Consider the following 19,238-nt stretch of genomic DNA (forward strand, 5'->3'; position numbering starts at 1 on the left):
CAGTCAACCAACATCACTAGAAATATAAGGAGATGGAAATAAATGTAGGTATATTTCTCTCACCTATTGTGGCTGGACTATTTAGGTCAGCTGAGGGAAGATGCTAGAGGTAAAACAAACTATTTTAAAAATACTGGTGTGGGGCCAGGCACAGTGGCTCACGCCTGTAATCCTAGCACTTTGGGAGGCCGAGGCGGGTGGATCACAAGGTCAGGAGATCGAGACCATCCTGGCTAACATGGTGAAATCCCATCTCTACCAAAATAACAAGAAATGAACTGGGCATGGTGCTGGGTGCCTGTAGTCCCAGCTTACTCGGGAGGCTGAGGCAGGAGAATGGCATGAACCCAGGAGACGGAGCTTGCAGTGAGCCGAGATCACGCCACTGCACTCCAGCCTGGGCGACAGAGCGAGACTCCGTCTCACAACAAACAAACAAACAAATACCGGTGTGGAAGGGTACCAAATTATTAACCTGCCCAACATGCCATCAGTTACTGTTTCTCAGTTCAGCTTTCATTCTAGAAACTACCATGGAACTGTTAACTCTCATTTGGATTACTGTCCTTCCAGCCAGTTCTAGTGAATCAAAAAAATTTTCAAGTTTTTCATTTATTAAATGTTATCACATTTTTCGCATGTGGCAGGGTGGTCCAGAGGCTGCTGCCTTGACTGAAGGGGACTGGAACAACTTGTCTCTGCCATCTCTGGGCTTTTGTTCCTCTTCCACTCTACTGCTCAGTGGAAACAATGTATCTTCTATTAGATCCATTACTTCAGTTGTGCTTTGAAGAGGGCAACAGGTTTCTCAGTGGGTTTTGATTTTAGTACCTTGATATTAATCTGATTTATGAAATTCTCCATGGAGTTCATCTGAGGTTACCAGATTCTGCTGTGGAATATGAGGCCCAAGTCCCAGATAATAAAAATGTATTTTGTCTTTATCTCTTGGGCATTTATTTCTCTTGGGACTGTGGTGAAGAGGTTAAATATTTCTTGGTTATTCCTAAATTATCTGGTCAAGTATCCTTATATTATCATTTTTAATGTCATACTTCATTAGCACATTTCCAACAACCTGGCAATTCCATTAACTAAGTAGCTTATTAACTTCCTCCAAATAGTATCTTAAAAATCCCACCGTTTTCTCCCTCAGAAACTTACTTAGTATAGTATTCAAGGATGCTAGAATTCTACTGCTCACAAGATACTAGAGAGGACCCCTCTGAATACACACCCTGTGCTCCAGCCTCCCTGCTCACGCTCAGCTGCACTGCTTCTTTCCTGCTGCTGCAAACTGTGGTTCTGATTGTTCCGATTTGGGAGACAACATGTCCCTCCAAGAACCTCAAAAAACTCAGTAATTTACAAAAGGGACCAGAGATTTCGTGTCAGCCTATGAAACTCTGCAGGGAGATCAGCAATAGGACTATTTGACGTTCCAACAAACTGGACCAGGCTCTCAAGCTTTCCCTCGTGTAGAACTCTGACAGATTCTCATTTATTGGATAATGCAGATAAAAAAGAAAATTAAAAAGTCAATTTGTTCTGTCACTGCCAGTATTTTATCAACCTTTATAAATGGTGAAGTATGAGCTAGGAGAAATTATCTGTTGTGGCTGTGACATTTCACCCAGGATAGGCTATGCTTAGGCTTAGATACATAGTTTAGAAATGCCTGCATATTAGCACAGGCTTAGATACATAGTTTAGAAATGCCTACATATTAGCACAGTATCTTCTGCAAACTCCAGGCTTGGTTCTTAACTCAGAGTGCATGTATTTCACCGGGCTCTGCCAATCATCCCAAGCCTTCCTTTCCTCATGGAAAAATACTCTGTACTCCCAGATTTGAGGACGAATCACCCTCAGAAGTATCAGGACACTGAAGCCCTGGAAAAAGGAACAGGTAAGATGGGAAGTCCCAGAAACCAGGGAACTTGGCTGCAAGTGTTACCTTTATTTATTTCATATATATATTTCCAGAAGGACAACGGTTGCCTGGTATTAAAACCAAACCAGTCCATCAGAATCATTGACCAAAATGAGAATTTCCCTGTTGGGCCATTAGGGTTGGAGTCTTATTAACCCTCCCCTATTCCTCTGGCCCATAATGCATTATGAGATAGAGGAGAAGAAACCAGGCACAGAAGACTCTCCCTCTCATGCTTTAACCCCATACCCTGTGCTCCACTTAAGGAGGATGTCTCCCCAGTTCTTGCCACTCCCACAATCAGAGCAGGTGAGGTTCACAATTATTCAGCCTCATCTCCAAGGAACCTTTAACCGCAACAGAGATCCTTGGGCCATTATGAGATGCTACTTTTTAGTTCTTAGTTCTAGGAACATAAAATCACGTAAGAAAAAGCAAACAACACAAATACATGAAAGCCATTTACTCCTGGTGAATTCCTCGGGGTCCCAGGTTCAACACTTTCCGTGATGTCAGAGTACTCAGTCAGGGATGATGGGAACAGGGTGTCGGGAGAATAGTTTTGATGGTCTTGCCAGCAACAGCTTTTTCCTATATTCCATAATTTGGTCTTAGCCGTTTTCCAGTTGTCTTCATGTAAATAAAGTGGCCCATGGCAATCATGATTCTGTAATTGTTACAGTGCCTTTGTAACTTGACACTGTTCCCAAATCCCCTTACTCACACCGCCCCTGTGATGGGGGTGTGAAGGGGTTGGTGGGCTCGTGCATATGAGGAAATGTGAATGATTTCATTATGACCGAATATGCTTTACTCAATAAGTACTCAAACGCTACCACCTCACTTGCAGTAGAAGTGCTAGGGACGAAACGAAGAGACTGGCTGAATAATGGGAAGGTTAAATGCATGAGTATTTTAATAGAAAAAAATATTAAAAACAAAACCAGAACTCGTATGGAAAGAGGCTTCTGACTAGGCCCTCCTTTCTAGCAGTTTGGCACCTGATAACAAAATTTGACATTGGGGGAGGGAGCAGCTTGACAACGTCCACATGAAGCAGCCTTGAGATTTTTCGCCCACTTCCATTTCTCCTCAGCATCAAAGGAAAGTGCATGGTAAGAAGTGAATCAGACAGCGACGGATTTATACAGTTATCCTGTGAATATGTGGCAAAGCCATCAGGACGCAAATCTCCTGTCTTGAGTTCAGAGCTGTGTGCTTTAAGATTTGACCCCACTAAAGACAGCATCCTTCAGGCTGGTCCCTTCCCAAACCTACGGGGCTGTCCTTGGCCACTTTCAACCTGAAGCTGTTGAGCAGTCTTTAGGATATGTAACAGCCTATTTTTTGGACGATACAGTAACCACAACCTCTTAAGTCTCTTAATTCTCCTACTTTATACCCATGAGGTAGAGGCAGGCGCACTCCAGTGAAGGAGAAGCCTCAATTCAGGTTGTACTTTGGATGAAACATCCCCTCAAGGTGTAGAAGACGACGGAGAGGTTCTGCCCAGGCTTGTATTTAGTTGCAGGAAGAGGTGAGGTCAGATCTGGGCAGGTCAGGGAGACTCCCTCGAAAAGGTCTTCCCGGGCTGACAAGAGGGCTTTTCCTATTCCTCACCTCCCTTAGGTGAGGGCTGAAAGCAGATCTCCTCACATGGGGCCCTAGCTAGGAGGTCTTTTCTGAGTGGGTCCTCTGATGTCTAATTAAGTGATATCCTCTGCTGAAGCTTTTCCCACAGGTAGGGCACGTGAATGGTTTCTCCCCAGTGTGTGTTCTCTGATGCCTGACGAGGTGGTCCCTGCGACTGAAGCTCTTCCCACATTCGTTGCATCGGCAGGGCCTCACTGAGGCGTGTCCTCTCAAGTGCTTGGCGAACGCCGCGCTGTGGGAGAAGCAGCGCCCGCACTCGCTGCAGAGGTAGAGCTCTTCGGCAGCGTGCGTCTTGCGGTGCGCCAGGTACCGCCTGTGCTCACTGAAGTCCTCGCCACACTCTCCACACAAGTAGGGTTTGCCTCCCAGGTGGATTCTTTGGTGTGTTGTTAACACAGATTTCTGGCTGAAGCTTTTGCCACAAATAGTACAAAAGAAGGGTTTTTCTCCTGTATGTGTCCTCTGATGCCTGACAAGGTCTGAAGTCCAGCGGAAGTGCTTTCCACAATCATCACATCTATAGGGCTTCTCCACAGATGGAGTTCTCTCGGCCTGGGTCAAAGGGGAGGTCTCTTCCAAATTCTTCCGGTTTAGGGGGTATTTATAAGGCGCATTCATCTTATGAACCTTTTGGTGCCTGGCAAGATGTGAGCTTCGTGTGTAACTTTTTCCACACTCCATGCATTTATAGGGTTTCTCTCCCGTGTGAGTCCTCAGGTGTCTAACAAGATGGGAGTTACAAGTGAAGCTCTTTCCACACACAGAACAGTCATGATGCCTCCCTAACAGGGGCTGGATGGGCGTAGTTTCCCGAAGGTTCACAAAACTATTCACTTGAGAAATATTTGTACCAAATCGTCTTTCATTAAGTCCACCTGGATTGTCCTCGAAGACTATTTCCCAATCTGGAGTCTGGTGAATTTCTGGTTCTCCCAAAATAGGCCTGTGTATATCCTCCAAACTCAGATCTTCCTGCTCCAGACACTCTTCCTCATCTTTACTCCTATCTCCTGTAGAAAGGGTGAGAGGAAAAAAGGGGTCATTGTAGTGGCAACAATGCCTTCTACACAACGGGGACATTTTTAAAAAGGGGTTTGAGACAGCAAGACTCAATGGAATGCCTGTCCTGTGCCAAGCACTTTCTCATATTGTTATGCTATCAACAAACCTTGGTATGCAGAAATATAATCTTCATTTTGTAAATGCAGAGACTGAGAATTGAGGGTTTAAGGGAATTGTACAGTAAATGGTTTATCTGCAATTCCAAAAGTTAGCATTTCTCTTTCACCCTTTTGTATTACATTGCTATCAGACAAATGATGGGAGGAGAAAAGAGGAGGGAAATGACAGAAGAAATGGCTGTCAGAAGGAGAAAGCAGTACTGGCTGACATGTGAGAGGAACTGATGAGAGCGGGGCCCTACAGAGAGAGAGAAGCACTGCCTAGAGGAACTGCCGGCTCAGGGTGGGTAAGACCCTTTTTGTCATTCCTCACCTGTGTAGGTAAAACTCAGGATTTCTGGCTCTTGAGTCTCTTGAGGCTCTTGGATATCTGGGACCCAAGGCTCTTCCTCTCTAACCTGGGAGATCTCATCAGGTCTGGGGATTGGAAATGCTGCTCAAGAGAGGGAAAATAGGATATCACGATTGGCTCAACAATTCCCTGTGTTAAGAGTGGACCTTTTCTATTTGGTAGGTTGTGGAGCAAATACATAGCTAGCTCAGGTCATGAAAACTTTCATCTCTTTAGTTTGTGTACTTTTAACCAAGGACTGCATATCTCTTGTCTTTCTTGTGGTTTTCACCTGCAACTCAATAATTACACCGTTGTACACCTTATCCTCTTTTCCCATACTCAAGGAAGATTATCTCCAACTCTTGTTTTAACACTCATGTGCTTACTTCAAATATTTCTGCACTAAAGCTGTAATATTACAAGTTTGTTTCCCTATTAGAGGTTTCCATTTCCAAACATTTATCTTTTACTTGAAAGGACACCATATTTTGCACCTAATCCCTCAATTTTATTGGTGGGGAGGGCATAAGAGAAGTTCACTGCATACAATCTAAGGTCTAAGATCCCCCAAAATTTCCAGCAGGAAAAAGATCTCTGGGCTTAGAATACTCTAGAATACTTGAAATTCCTTACACAGAGAGACTACAATTCCACAATCTTCTTCCAAGACATATTCTCCATAGAACTCTTTCTGTGTTGGGTCCAGATCACTCCACTGGTCCTGGGAAAAGCATACGGCCACATCCTTGAACGTTACCAGTCCCTGAAACCACATAAGGATTTCATCAAAATGTGACGCTACAGGTAGCCTCGCATTTTGTACCTGTTGAAAGTCACACAATAGGAAGACTCCATCTTGGAGATGAAAGGAGCTCAAGTGGCGGGCTGCTTAAACTCATTCTCAGGGGAGCTATGTGTCCTCTAGCGTCCTGCACTGGCCCTGCCCCCTCCAACGCCATCACTTTCCCTGAGGACCAGCTTATGTTCTTCTTAAGGTACTGTTTAAAGGTCTTAAAAATCATCATCCCTACTTGACACTTTAATGCTACATACATTTCTGCAAAATTTATCTTTTCTAGTCAACTTTCCTGAACGACTCTAATCACTTTCAATAGTTTCTACACTCTATAGGCAAAACAAGACTTTTTTCCTCAGTTAGATTACAATCTAAAACCATACATGAATTCTATTTCTTATCCTCCAGCCACATGGCTTAGTTTCAGGGCTTTGATCATGGTGAATACTTGCTAAATGTCTCAGCAGTACAGTCTGTCATACTTACAAATGACTATCAGATGTATTCCTTAAAAAAAACCTAAAAAACCCTCATTTGACAACTTCGAAGTTGTACTGGAGTGTTACAAAATAATCTCATTTTGTTAGCTTTTCTAGTCAACGGCAAATAAACAGGCGTTGGCGCCTATGGATCCAATAGAGGGTATGATAATTTGTCTCATTATCTCCTCCCCTTTCTCCTCCCCTTCCAGGCATCTGCAGAACTGTGAGCTTAAAACTGGCAAGAGTGTAAATGTGTATCCTGCTTCGCCTGTTTAGTATGGCTAATGCCCAGTGGTTCTTCAAACAAACTCTCTGTGGTACAGAGGTAATTAGGGCACACCTGTGATAGAGCAGTAAGAAGAGCAACCATCTCTGAGTCTCCAGAGCTCCTCTCTGCGGGAAGGTCTGGCTCCTGGGGCACTGGGACCTCTATGAAGAAAAGGCGGCAAAGATCAGTAATATGCAGCGTGCCCCAATAATGGACAAAAATCTAGGCATCCCCCACCATCTTTGGTAAGAAGGTGGCCCTATCCTTCTTATTATGGGAACCAAGACACAGGCCTAAGGGTAGCTCCCATATCCCACACCCATCACCTATAAGACCATCAGAATGCCAAGAGAACAAGCAACGATCTGCTATCTAAGCTTGGCCGTGTTTTTAGGGGACTCTAGCTGGTGGTTCTGTCTCCTCTTGACATCCTGGATTCTGTGATTTCTTTCCATGCAGTCTACCCAGCTCCCTTGGTACAGGAGAACAGCCCCCTCCTTGCCTGCCTTCTGCCACAATCCCCCCTTTCTGCTGAGGCTTCCCACCGCTCTCCTGCAGGGACTGGAGCTCCTCTTCCTGGTGCAGACGCTGCTCTGCTGGTGCCCCCCGATCTGGGCTCTGTGTGGTTTCCTCAGGAGACTGCCGGGGGGTCGAGCTTTGCACAGGATCCTGTAGCTCACTAGGTGACTCAGGCTCCGCTCCTAAATGCACCGTCTCCTCTGACAGGACTTCCTGGCCGTGAACATGGACAGTCACCTGGGAATAATTCCAACTTCCAGTCACCATGGAGTCAGGAGGAAGTTCTTGGTTGTCATGGGAGCTTATTTTAGGAGAAGATGTCTAGAGAAAACACTCCCAGAGGGACCCAGACAAGGAGGGGAAACTCCAGTTCCAACTCAGCAGGCAAGGAGGAGCTGAAGCTTATCCTCCCCAGAACGAGGCAGGGGATGCGCAGGTCTGCAATGCTCTCTCACCACCCCCAGCTTTGGAACCCGTCACCCAAGGCTCCTTCCCATCTCCACCTGTCCCACCTGTAGCTCTCCTTGCTGCCTGCTTCCCTAGCTGACCAGCCAGGAAGGGGGATCTGTGACTGGGGATCTATGAGAACCTTTGAGGAAGTCACAAAATTCTTCTCTCCAGGAACCCAAGGCTCAACATTCAAAGAAGGGAAAACCAAAGCCATGACCCTTTGGTGGCTGAGACCCCTCAGACGGTCCCTACACAGGTGTTCCAAAATCCAGAAAGTCACATTCATACACACACATCCCCCTAATCCGTGGGGCTCATGGATCTATGAGCAACCCGAGGGCAGAGCCCACTAATAATTTATGGGGATCCTGCAAGCCCTCCCCCAAATCCAGCCTTCCAGCAAATAGTCCCCCTCCACATCACACAGATCAGGACTCCCCCTCCTCACCCACCGCCTTGGTCTCCTGGGTTGTTTCTGCAAACCCTCCACCAGCGTCACCGCCTCCTCGCCACTTTCTGGCCGTTGGCCCCGCACCCAGCTCTGTAGTTCTCCGGGCAGGACGGTAAGAAATTGTTCCAGTACAAGCAGCTCTAGAATCTGCTCCTTTGTCCGCCTCTCTGGTCTCAGCCACTGGTGACAAAGTTCTCGGAGTCTGATGAGAGCTTCTCTAGGGCTTGCGGCTTCCTGATAGCGGAAGCGCCGGAAGTTCTGGTGGGAGGTCTCCAGCACTGGGTCATCCCTCTGTAAGACAGACTCTGGCCTACAGGTGAAATCATCTTCCAGTTTCACCATCAGAATTCCCTCTTCTTCCCAAAGATCCTGGTCCTCTGGTTCCATGGCTGTAGCCATTTCTTGGCTTTGGGGTGGTCTCACACCATCTAGAGCTCACACTGTCATTAGACCCCAGCCTCAGCCTGGACACAGCGAGGATTTTCTGCCAAGGGCCCTGGATAGAGAAGTAAAGACAAACAAGAGTATAAGCATGAAACTACACACAAGGACAACAGTCTGAGTTCAATCATAATCCCCTATACAAACTTCTTCAAATGGTTAAATCCTCTTTTCCCCAACCTCCACAACCATAAATCAACACATCCAGTTGGGAGAGGACAATCCACAACTAAAGGTGTGGTCCTCTATCCCCCTTCCTAGGCAAGGTTCATACTCCAAGAGAAAATACTGCATTTCCACTTCATGAACACTGCCAATTCCATCTCTCAAGACTCCAAATCGGCTCCCTCCTCTTCCTTCCTACAGACCGCTTTAGTTTCAGGCTTCATCATCTGCTGCCTGGACTCTGCTCTAACTTCCTGAGATCCCTGCAGTACTCAACTATGAGCAAAGTGCAACAGAATTACCTGTGGAGGTTTTGCAAAACACAGTATCACACATTTTTCAGACACTCTGATTCAGTCAATCCAGGTAACTGTATGTTTAGAGATGCTACATGCAGTTCAAAAGTGTATCCATGGTTGAGAAACACCAACCATGAGGGAGGTGTGTAAGGTTATGAGCGAAAGTTCTGAAGCCAAGCTACCTGTGTTTGAATCCTGGCTCTATCGCTTACTAGGTATTTCCAGAGTGAGACCATAGGCAAGTTCTCATTCTCCTTATGCTGGTTTCTCTGTCTATAGAAGGGAGATAATAATGGTTTTCATCTAATAAATTTACTATAAGGATTAAATGTATTACTATCTTTGCTTAGAAGAGTGATGGCACCAGCGGTTGTCTTCCTAAATTATGGTTCCAACTATATTACTCAATATTTTAAAACAAAACCTTTTTAATGTTAGTAAAATCAGTTCCAAAATCCTGGGAATGACACGAAGCTCTTTACAATTAGCCCCCAAGCTATTTTTCAAGCTTCAGATTCTACCTTTTCCCTGTATTGCCTGGTTATCTGGTTATAAAAAATGTATTGCTGATCTTCCTACAACAGGGTGACTTTTCAGCCCTCCATGTCTTTTTGAAGGTTGTTCCTTCTGCACAGACTACCCTCCACCCTTCCCCTTTCCACGCTACATGGTGTGTTCTTTCTTTTTAACGGGTCTTGTCTTCTTTATTCCCATGATTTGCAGCTTAGGTCCCTCTCACTTCTCATCTGGATGACTGCAACTGCCTCCAAATGTGAGCTACCTGCCCCCAGATTTGTCACCTTCACATTCCCACTATGACCAGTACGAGCGCTACTGGCAAATGTGCTCATGTCCCTTTCCTATCTAAGATCCTTCCATCACTCCCTGCTGTCTTGTTAAGTGAAACACAAACTTCAAAGCATTCTACATTAAGTTGATGTTCATCTTGTTATTCTCTTCGCCCTCCTCTCTAATCCTTTCAGACATCACACATACACGTATGTACATGCAAAACACACGAGTCCCATGTTCTTTAGCTTTTGAACATGCTGTTTCTTCTGAATCTTTATCCTTGCTTAGGTTAAACTTTAAATTTTTCAAGACATAAGCTCAGGCTTCATGTCTTCTGAGATGTTTTCTTTGATCCCATTTCCCCTACTCTTAGACATGGTTAGAAATCACCTAAGTCCTCCCGTAGTGACCTGGGCACCTCTCTATCCCAGTATCGGTCATATTACATAGCCATCGCTTATCTTTCCTGTGAAACTCTTTGAAGTCAGGAAGCATTTTCCATCAATCTCCAATACCTATAATAAAGTGCACAATAAATGCATGTAAAATGAATAAAACTCTACTCCAAAGCTCTTCCTATTGTAACAGGAAGAACCATTGTTTCCTCCATTATGCTTTTACTATCTTATTATTATTCACCATATCCTGTTAATTCCACCTTCTAAAAAATGTCTTTTGAATCCATCTCTTCTAAAAAATGTCTTTTGAATCCATCTCTTCATCTCTACTGCCATTCCCCCGGTTGAGCCATTATGACCCACTAGAAGGTATTAATAGGAACTTTAAAAAAAATTACAATATCCTCTGCTCCTCAACAGCACTGGCTCATAACAGGCACTGATACATTGGAGAGATGACTTAGTTCAACCTCCATGACTGGTTTTCTTCATCCTGTCCCCCTCCAGACCAGTGTCCACAAGCAGTTTAAGGGCTCCTTCGTTTCTCAATCTTTTTTGTGCTGTACTACAATTGCCTCACATCCACATTCAAGGTTATTGATCCACTCTTAACAGCTGTGTCTCATCTGTTGTTGCCCATCAAATGAGTTTATAGTCAATGACCATATTATCTTCATTCTTTCTCAAAACCCTTTTAATTCATACTCTTATGACTTTTTTGTTTCATTATCCTCAATCACTTGCAACATACTTTCATAGTCTATTTTGGATAGCTCCCTAATTCCTTGATTTTCATGTGCAATTTTTCCTCTGCTGTCTCTACCTCATGGTGATTTACTTTTTTCTCAAGTGGCTTGTAATTTTTTATTTTATGCCCATCTTTTTACTTTCGGAGTCCTGAGAGCCCTGGATTTAAATGTGAGCCCCTTGAATGTAATTTCATTTGTTTTTTCCTAAGTGTTAATGGTTTCAATGATCTTGGACAATTTGCTTTTTAAAGACGCTCCCTCTGTTGCCCAGGCTGGAGGGCAGTAGTGCAATCATAGCTCACTACAGCCTGGAACTCCTGGCCTCAAGTGATTTTCCAACCTTGGCCTCCCAAAGCACTGTTACCACAGGCTGAGCCATGGTGCCTGGCCAAATCAGTTTTTATGTTAATTTCCCAGAGTGTTCCTGAATAACGTTTTTGTGTATTATTTAGACCGATGCCTTCAAGTAATGTTTGGCCTACCCAAGGCTCTGGAGAACCTACTTCCTTGTACTTTTCCTGGGTCAGTGGGAAGATGTTCAAAGGTCCAGGTTTGCAGGCTGCTCAGTTCTGTAACTTTCACACAGCGTCAGCTCCCCAAGTCCTGTCTCCCTGTTGCAGTACCAGTATTAAAAGCTCAAACCCTAGAAACCTTATTTTGGTTTGGAATCTCACTGGGCCTTAGTGAAGTGAGCTTATACTTATTCTTCTAGTGGTTATTTCTTTTTCCTTCTGGAACCTATATGCTTTCCTTTAGCTTTTGTGAGACAGAGAGAGAGAGGGAGAGACAGCAGGGGCAGACAGGAACAGGATTTAATAATGGGCAGGAGGCCCATCCACATTAGCTTCACCTGCAATACTCCAAGTAGGTAAGTGGTGAACTTCCTAACATACAAAATCTGCCAATGGCTTCCCAGTGACCTTAGGTTAAAATTTAAACTTCTTAAAATGTGATACTCAAAGCCCTTCAAAACATGGTCCCTGCTACCTCTCTTTCCTTCCATGACTGCCACTCCCATTGAAAGCCACTGCTTGAATTACTGTTCTTTCTTTTCTATACCCTCCCTGGGCTTTCCTGATGCTGTTCACCCTGTCTGAAGTACCCTTCTCCACTCTCTTCATGTGGTTAACTCTACCCATCTTTCAGATCTCAGTTTTTCCAAGATGCCTTCCCTGGTCCTCCCAGATGATGCTTCCACGGGAACTTGTATCTCCCCCATCACAGCATGCACATGTGTTTATTTTTTGTGTCATCAAAATTGTTCATCTTCTGTTGAACTCACTGGACTGTAAAGCTCTGAGGGCAGGGACATGCTGTGCCCAGCTCGATGCTTGGCATGCACCAGGCACTCACTTCATATTTGATGAATGCAGAGAACGCTTAGTAAGGTTTTAAAAGTCTGTTTCCAGAAGGATAGATACCATGTCATATTAACCCATATTCATCCACAAGTCTAGCAAACTGTGTGCTGGATAAAGGCATACACAGGGAAAAAAACATTTATTGTTTGGATTGTAAGAATTCTCTTAGTGGTTCCCAAGGTGATAGAACCACAACTCATCACAAGAAATCTTCAGGTTGCACCAGGAATAATCCAAATGCAAGTCACACAACACTGGGCATTTGAAAAAAAAATCATTTTCCATTGAGGATTCAAATCAATTTTAATAAGCACAAAATCAGACATGAAATAAATGGAACTACAATACTGATTATTTATCCAGATAAAGCTTTCCAACCCTCACCCCAACTCCTACCCCTGGAAGACGGAATTAATACCTAGGGTCTTTTGGCTTAATGAAAGGACTTCTAGTATCTTAAAAATTTGAGAACCGATGTCCAGTGAAGTAGACTTGGAATCCTCATTGTTTTCATGCAGCACAAGGTACAAGAGATTCCACAGTATGGATCCTACAACGTATGCATTGACAGAAGAGTTCCTGCTCTCTCAGAGGGCGCTGCTCTCCAAAGAAAAAAGAATATATAACAGTGCCACACCAAACTGGCCATTTAAAACTGCCCTTCAGAAATCACAAGCTGAGATTTCTGTTGCTTGTTTTGCATTTACTTTGGCAGCCTAGGAAGAGGAAGGAAAACAGATCAGCAATCGAAGGAATGAAGGAGGAGTCTTGGTGGGGTAAGAGATGGGAAATGAAGGAGATACAGCAGTGCTGTGCACAGCACCAAACTGGGGTATCCAAAGATGTACATCCCAGCCCCAGATCCTCAAGAAGCTGGAGCTTCCCTGAGGGTTTCGTGAAGTAACATACACAAGAGCCCTTGTAAAGGATAAAGCCCTCTGCAGATAACCAGTCTCCTAACTCAGTGATTATCTGAGATGTGAGCTTCATGAACTAAAATGTGTTGTGCACATGTCAAGTATTAATATTAGAGGCAGAAAACAGATGTTGCGTTTTTATTCTATAATTAATGGGATGTGCTATGCCACAAGTATACCTTGCAATTTGTTGCCTTTGCTATTCTAATACCTTTCTTCAATTTCTGTCCTTGGAAGAGTTCCAGAGTAAGATAAAAACTATAACAAGAATAGAGAGAATATGAAACCAGGCCAGGATTAAGAGACTTGGTTCCAGAAGACACTAAAACAATATCTGCAAAGATACAACCTAGTGTCTTGAGTGTTCCTAGGATGCACAAGATTGGAGAGGAGCTATGAAGGTAAGACCTTCATACACTCCTCAGGCCAGCTGTCTCTGCCCCTTATCTGAAGGTATCACGTGGCAGTGAAGACCCACGGTCAATTCTCTTACGAGAACAGAAAACCACAGGCAATGAAAGAATATCTAGTTCTGTACCTTAAAATGCTACTAGCTAGGGTGATCTTTCTGGACCCTAAATGACAAAGTCTGTAGTCATATACTGTCAACCTAAAGGAGAGACAGTGATCTTCCTATTTACTGGAAAATAATCTTCAGAAGAAAACAGTGATTAGAACTGAAATTATTATATTTAGCAGATATTTATATCCCTTCCAGTCCCCATTCTTATTTTACACCTTAATGCAGGCCTATAATGTGGGAATTTTAATATGGCTACTTGCTGGGGCTAACCAGGGCCTGTCAACCGCTCCTCTCAGTGTTCTAGAATAGACATTGACTAATAAAAACTGTTAACCGCTCTTTTCCAATGCTGCTGCTATTCTTTAAAACAAAAGATTAGCCCAGTACAATCCTTCTAATGGAGATATTCTTTTATTCTTAATTGTCCTATATACAAGCGCTTATCTAAGCTTTCCACGTAACAGTTAGGGACCTTGGAACACTGGGTTTGAATCCCTGACCTTGCTCATTAGCCTTGTAACACAATTTCCCTAAGCCTCAGTCTTATCCCCAAAAATGCGACTAATACTACCTATCTCATGTGGTTGTTTTAAGGAGTAAATGAAATAACCTATAGAAATCCTTCAGCATAGAGTCTGGCATAGGGTAGGTGCTCAATATATTTTATTCATTTTCCTTCAAGCTATTTGAAATCCTTCTGGGAAGATGGCAAGATTTAAATGATAAACAAGTAAACAGTTCTTTACTTCATCATAATTACAAAAAAATAGATGGCATAAGGAAAATCTTGATCTGTCTATTGTTATATCAAAGAAACCACGCTAAACCAAAAAAACAATCCTTGCTTTGGAGGCACTTTATGAAGTAGGATTAAATGAAAGTGTTGGAATACAGATGAGAAGGAACTTTAAACACACATTCTCCCACCGAAGACCATATCAGCAATGCTTCTAATTACCAATATATCAAAACCCTCTCCACTCCCTGTAACTGGCAGGAGACAATCTGAGGCAAACTCAGTGTACCAAGAAGACCTATGAAAACTTAACCTAGATGGCACAAGGAATGAAAGGGAGTGAATTCCCTGGCTTTTGGCCTTCTAACACATGACCAGTATGCTTCAGACCATGTTTAAAACTGTTTTTGTAATATATTTTTGCCACCTAAGTTTTTTTTTCCCCCCTTCATAAAAGTGATATTTGAGTAGCGAGGGGAGAAATGGCTCAAAACTTGTTACAATAGGTTCCAAAGAAAGAGAATAAGGTATAGAGAAAGGGAAGACAGGAAGAAAGAAAAAGAGGTCAAGTATGTAGTAGGTGGTACAGGGAAGTCAGCGGACGCTAAGACACAAGTATCTTCTGCCTGGAAATGCTGCAGATTTTGTGGTTAGCCTCAAGATATTAGGTGGGAATAAACATGTCATTGAGAGTAAATGTAAACACAAAAATGAAAAATAAAAATTGTACAATTCACTTTATTCTTAACTAAAATGTTTTTGATGGTTATATATGGCAGGCCTAGGAGGCAATGTTAAACAGTAGATAGCTGCCTTTGGGGGAGGGTGACCTGTGTTCTGTCCCCTGCTCTACGTTGTAAAGAGGTGTCATTTTGGACAAGTCACAGCAGCTCATGTTGAATCTTGGTTTGATTCTTTATCTAAAGGTAGAAAACTGACAGCTTTTTGATGCTGATGAGGAGGAGTTTTGAGAGGAACAAGGATATACACTATCTCTGTTGAATATCTGGGCCATAATGTATCAGCCTAGGACACTGAGAGAGATTTATTCAAGAGTTGAGGAGAGCTAGGGGCCAAATAAAGATTTTTAAGTTTTGAGATAGGGTTTTATTCTGTTGCTATGACTGGAGTGCAGTGGCAAGATCACAACTCACTGCAATCTCTGCCTCCCAGGTTCAGGCCATCCTCCCACCCCAGCCTCCTGAGTATCTGGGACTACAGCACATGCCGCCACACCCAGCTAATTTTTAAATTTTTTGCAGAGACAGGGTCTTGCCATGTTGTCCAGGCTGGTCTCAAATACCTGGGCTCAAGTGATCTGCCGGCTTTGGCCTCCCAAAGTGTTAGGATTACAGGTGTGAGCCACTGCACTCAGCCTCAAATACAGACTTTTAGGAGGTCAGATTTATACACCTGTCCATCATGGTCATGTTGGTTAACCTCCATCATGAAGCTAGGCTTTTTAACCTTCAGGAAAACTACCCCAAAGCAATTACTGGCCTAAATAAAGCAGGTCACCCTATATGCCTCAGTTTAAAACAGAACATCACAAATTAACCTGAAGCAGGAAAAGGAGGGGACATCAAACCTGACACCAATCCTGATGAGAGCAAGTGCTCTCATTTGACAGCCAGAGTTAAACTAGATGTATGCAATTCCTACAATGAACATGATCAATGCCAATCAGATAGTCAGAGTAACCATCATTTAATTGGAAATAACATATACAACAAAGCTGACCTGAGGCGTTGCTATAGATAATTCATAACGGCAGTAAATTCAAAAGTCATTTACTATGTTTTTAGCTTTGTCATTAACACACCCTGTGTGGATATCCCCTGTTCTACATCTAGATGACTTCCTTCTGGCTTTCCTCAAGGCTCCCTTAACTTTGAGGAGACGATAAGGGATGGGATCCCTGCCTATTGAACCAGAGGAAGCTGAGGAGCACCAGGTTTCCACTGAAGACTAAATCATGATCCAAAGAAGGAATCCCAGAAGCCATTCTTGCGTGAGCATGGCTTAATGTCTGTCTCCCACTGTGAGCTCTGGCCTTGAGAGCAAGGGTCTCCTTAGTCATTTTTATATTCCCAGTGCCTACCACTTTGTCAAGCCCTTGGTAGAAAAGGTGTTCAATAAATGCATGTTGAGTTTTATTACGCTTTCTATTTTTCCTCCCCCAACTTGTACATATTACAGAAGCACTGAAAATTCAGAAATCAGCAGGTGTCAGGGCTCCGGGGTAATAAACCATTCACAGGGATAGCTATAGGAATTTGGCATTAGCATTGATTCCAATCTCTTGGGGGTAATCAGGTGGCATAATCATGCCCTGCTTTACTGTGTAGCATAAGGTCAGTGGAGAAAAACATCAAGAAGGGAGGAGGACAAGGGATGGAGTTCAATACAGAAATATCTACCGAGCGTCAATTATGTGTCCCACACTATTCAAGGTACTGGGCAGAGAAAGATTAAAAAAAGCAGAAGCTCCGACCTTGAGGAACTTAACAGGTAGTTAAGAAATAGCAGGATTTTAGCAATACTAGGAATTGACAGCAACAGCCCAGAATCCCGATGTAATATATACGATCAAAATGTGAGGTCCCTATCAAGAGAATTAAGAAAATCAAGGGGAAGAACTCATCAATACTTCACCTCAAAGTTGGCATATAGCATTTGTTTAGGTACGCTTTCTTAATTTTGCGAACAAAATATTCAGACCTAAGTGATTATCCACAAAAGATCGGATTACTAGTTTCTAACACAGAAGTACTCAAAGGTATTCTGAACCCCAACCTACTGCAATATGTATCACATTTGGCCAAAAGGTAGTTGTTCTCAAAGTGAAGAACCCAGATCTGCAGCATCAGTACCTGAGCCTTGTTAGAAGTACAAATTCTCAAGCCCTAGCACAGACCTATTACCAGAAACTCTAAGGCTGGGTCCCAGCAATATGTGTTTAACAAGCCCTTCAGGCGCTTATAGTAAGTTTGAGAACCACCACCTAGCAAATGAAGTGAATCTGGCGTTCAAGCAGAAAGCCATTGCTGGCCAAATTAAAGGGTTTGCTGGTGAGAGAACAGGAAAAGCAAGGGGTCTAGAACTGTTTCACTTTTTAAATCTGTGCCAAATTTACTGGGGAAAAAAATGTAAACCTTTAACTTACCTCATCTGTACAATTTGCAATGGCTGAGTCCCTCACATTGTAGTAAACCTTGTTGTACCCTTGGAATGATTGTCTACTGCAATATAGTATATACACAGAGTACAAAAAGGGTATAGCTGGAGGAGAAAGGGTGAAAGATTATGAATCCCAGGTGTCTGGTCCCAGGAGGAATAATTCCTGTCCTCTCTCCAACCCTGCCCACCCTCTTATGCTAGATAGTAACAGCAAAAAGTTATCCAAGACTGCTCGCATTCACACGCTTCCCACCAACAAACCTCCCATGGCTATCCCACAACCTTTCTGAAGTAGCTTCCTGGATCAAGCCCCACCGGGCAGCTTGGAAGAGAAGCTGGGAGGGATGAGGGGCTCCACTAGCATTCCTTGTGACTTCTGAGTGTAGCTGCCCTGGGTGTCACCTGCAGAGCGTGGATAGAGAAAAAGCAACAGTTCTAAGCCCAGTCTCTAAGTGAGAGCCTGGGATGTGGCACTGCTCCCCAGGACCAAGGTTGTCTAAGAAAGGCTGGGTCTAAGAGTCTCCCTTTGGGGAGGTCAGTACAGATCCCAAGGCAGACAGGATTATCAAAGGGCCTAGATGAGAACATTCATTGTTTAGAAAAATAAAAATTAGACTGACACCTTTTTGAAGGCACGCAGCCTATCCATGGCACACAAACTAACAAACTTTTAAGTCAAGACACTCAAGAAGTAGGTATACCCCTGCTAAAAGTAACGCTGGTGCTGAGAAGAGGTGCCAAAACTGGCTGTTAGGAGTGGGAGGAGAGGAAAGTTGCAAGAGGAGACAGCAGTTACTGGCTTGAGGGGAAGCTCAGGGTCTGTCACAGTGGCAGCTGAAAAGCCACTGGCCAAATGGACGCCAAGGACTACTATCATCACAGGTGATAAGATCATGGTTGAATGTATCTGAGTGTGTGCTGGGGGCTGAGAGGGGCTTAGTGGTGTAAGGAGATGGGGCTCGCCGGGGCAAGGAGCGCGCGGAGACGATCTTAAGCAATATGACCAGGGGTAAGAAAAGGCTGCGGAAAATAAAGGGGCCTAGACCACTCTTCCCTCGGTTCCGGAGGGACAGTTGGCGCGGAAGCGTTAGGAGGTACGAGGTACGGACTAACTACATTTCTGCAGGCCCCAGGAGGGGGCGGAGGGCGGTGGCTGGAAAGGAAAGGAAGCCAGGAGCGCCATCCGTGTCCTCGGAGACACTGGCTCCGGCCACCAGGAAACACAGAGACCACAACGTCTCGGCCCCCTCAGTACACCGCCGCCACCCCTTCCCCAGGACACGGCGATTTCCCCAAGCTCTGGGGGGCGGGGTCTCCGGTCCCTCCCCCTCCTCCCCGCCCTGCCCGGCTCTGCCCGATCTGGTCCGGCCCGGTCCAGCCCGGCCCGGCCCAGCCCAGCCCACTCAGGACTCACGGCTCCGACAGCTCCAGCGGCTCCTCCCCTGCCCCGGCTTCTCTCCCACCCACTCCCGACCGAAATAGCGCCGCCGGATCCGAGCCGCGCGGGGCCTAGCGGGTCGGAACACGTGGGGCCTTTGCGTCCGGAACCGGAAGCGATCGCTCGCCCCGCCTTCTTGCCGCGCTGGAGCCTTTCTAGGCTGTGGGAGGTT

At 44.4% G+C, this 19,238-nt stretch overlaps 1 protein-coding gene across 8 annotated transcripts; it reads right to left on the reverse strand.

Moving 5' to 3' along the window:
* Positions 1–2,825: 2,825 nt before the first annotated feature.
* Positions 2,826–19,154, reverse strand: ZNF202 (zinc finger protein 202). Of its 8 annotated transcripts, none has more exons than XM_074015512.1 (9): positions 19,043–19,154; positions 17,911–18,030; positions 17,615–17,730; positions 8,069–8,563; positions 7,193–7,403; positions 6,720–6,808; positions 5,735–5,864; positions 5,081–5,200; positions 2,826–4,596 (listed from the first exon to the last, which is right to left on the reverse strand). In XM_074015512.1, the coding sequence occupies exons 6-9, from the start codon at positions 6,747–6,749 to the stop codon at positions 3,602–3,604; spliced, it is 1,275 nt and encodes a 424-aa protein (XP_073871613.1). In that variant the 5' UTR covers positions 6,750–6,808; positions 7,193–7,403; positions 8,069–8,563; positions 17,615–17,730; positions 17,911–18,030; positions 19,043–19,154; the 3' UTR covers positions 2,826–3,601. The 8 variants fall into 8 exon arrangements, with proteins under 8 accessions (XP_073871613.1, XP_005580052.3, XP_073871612.1 ...); XM_005579995.5 differs by having other exon boundaries at positions 8,065–8,563; XM_074015511.1 differs by lacking the exon at positions 17,615–17,730.
* Between the last annotated feature and the right edge of the window lie 84 nt (positions 19,155–19,238).

This window comes from Macaca fascicularis, chromosome 14 (assembly GCF_037993035.2).
Source record: "Macaca fascicularis isolate 582-1 chromosome 14, T2T-MFA8v1.1".
In the NCBI taxonomy this organism is placed as follows: Eukaryota; Metazoa; Chordata; class Mammalia; order Primates; family Cercopithecidae; genus Macaca; species Macaca fascicularis.

Excerpts from the sequence above, each read along its gene's own strand:
- ZNF202 (XM_005579999.5), bottom strand. The coding sequence starts at position 8,466 with ATGGCTACAGCCATGGAACCAGAGGACCAGGATCTTTGGGAAGAAGAG. Across the intron at positions 6,809-7,192 it reads CCAGTCCCTGCAGGAGAGCG|AGGTCCCAGTGCCCCAGGAG; the intron begins GTGGGAAGCCTC and ends TTTTCTTCATAG. Across the intron at positions 5,201-5,734 it reads TGGAATTGTAGTCTCTCTGT|CATTTCCAATCCCCAGACCT; the intron begins GTAAGGAATTTC and ends TCTCTTGAGCAG.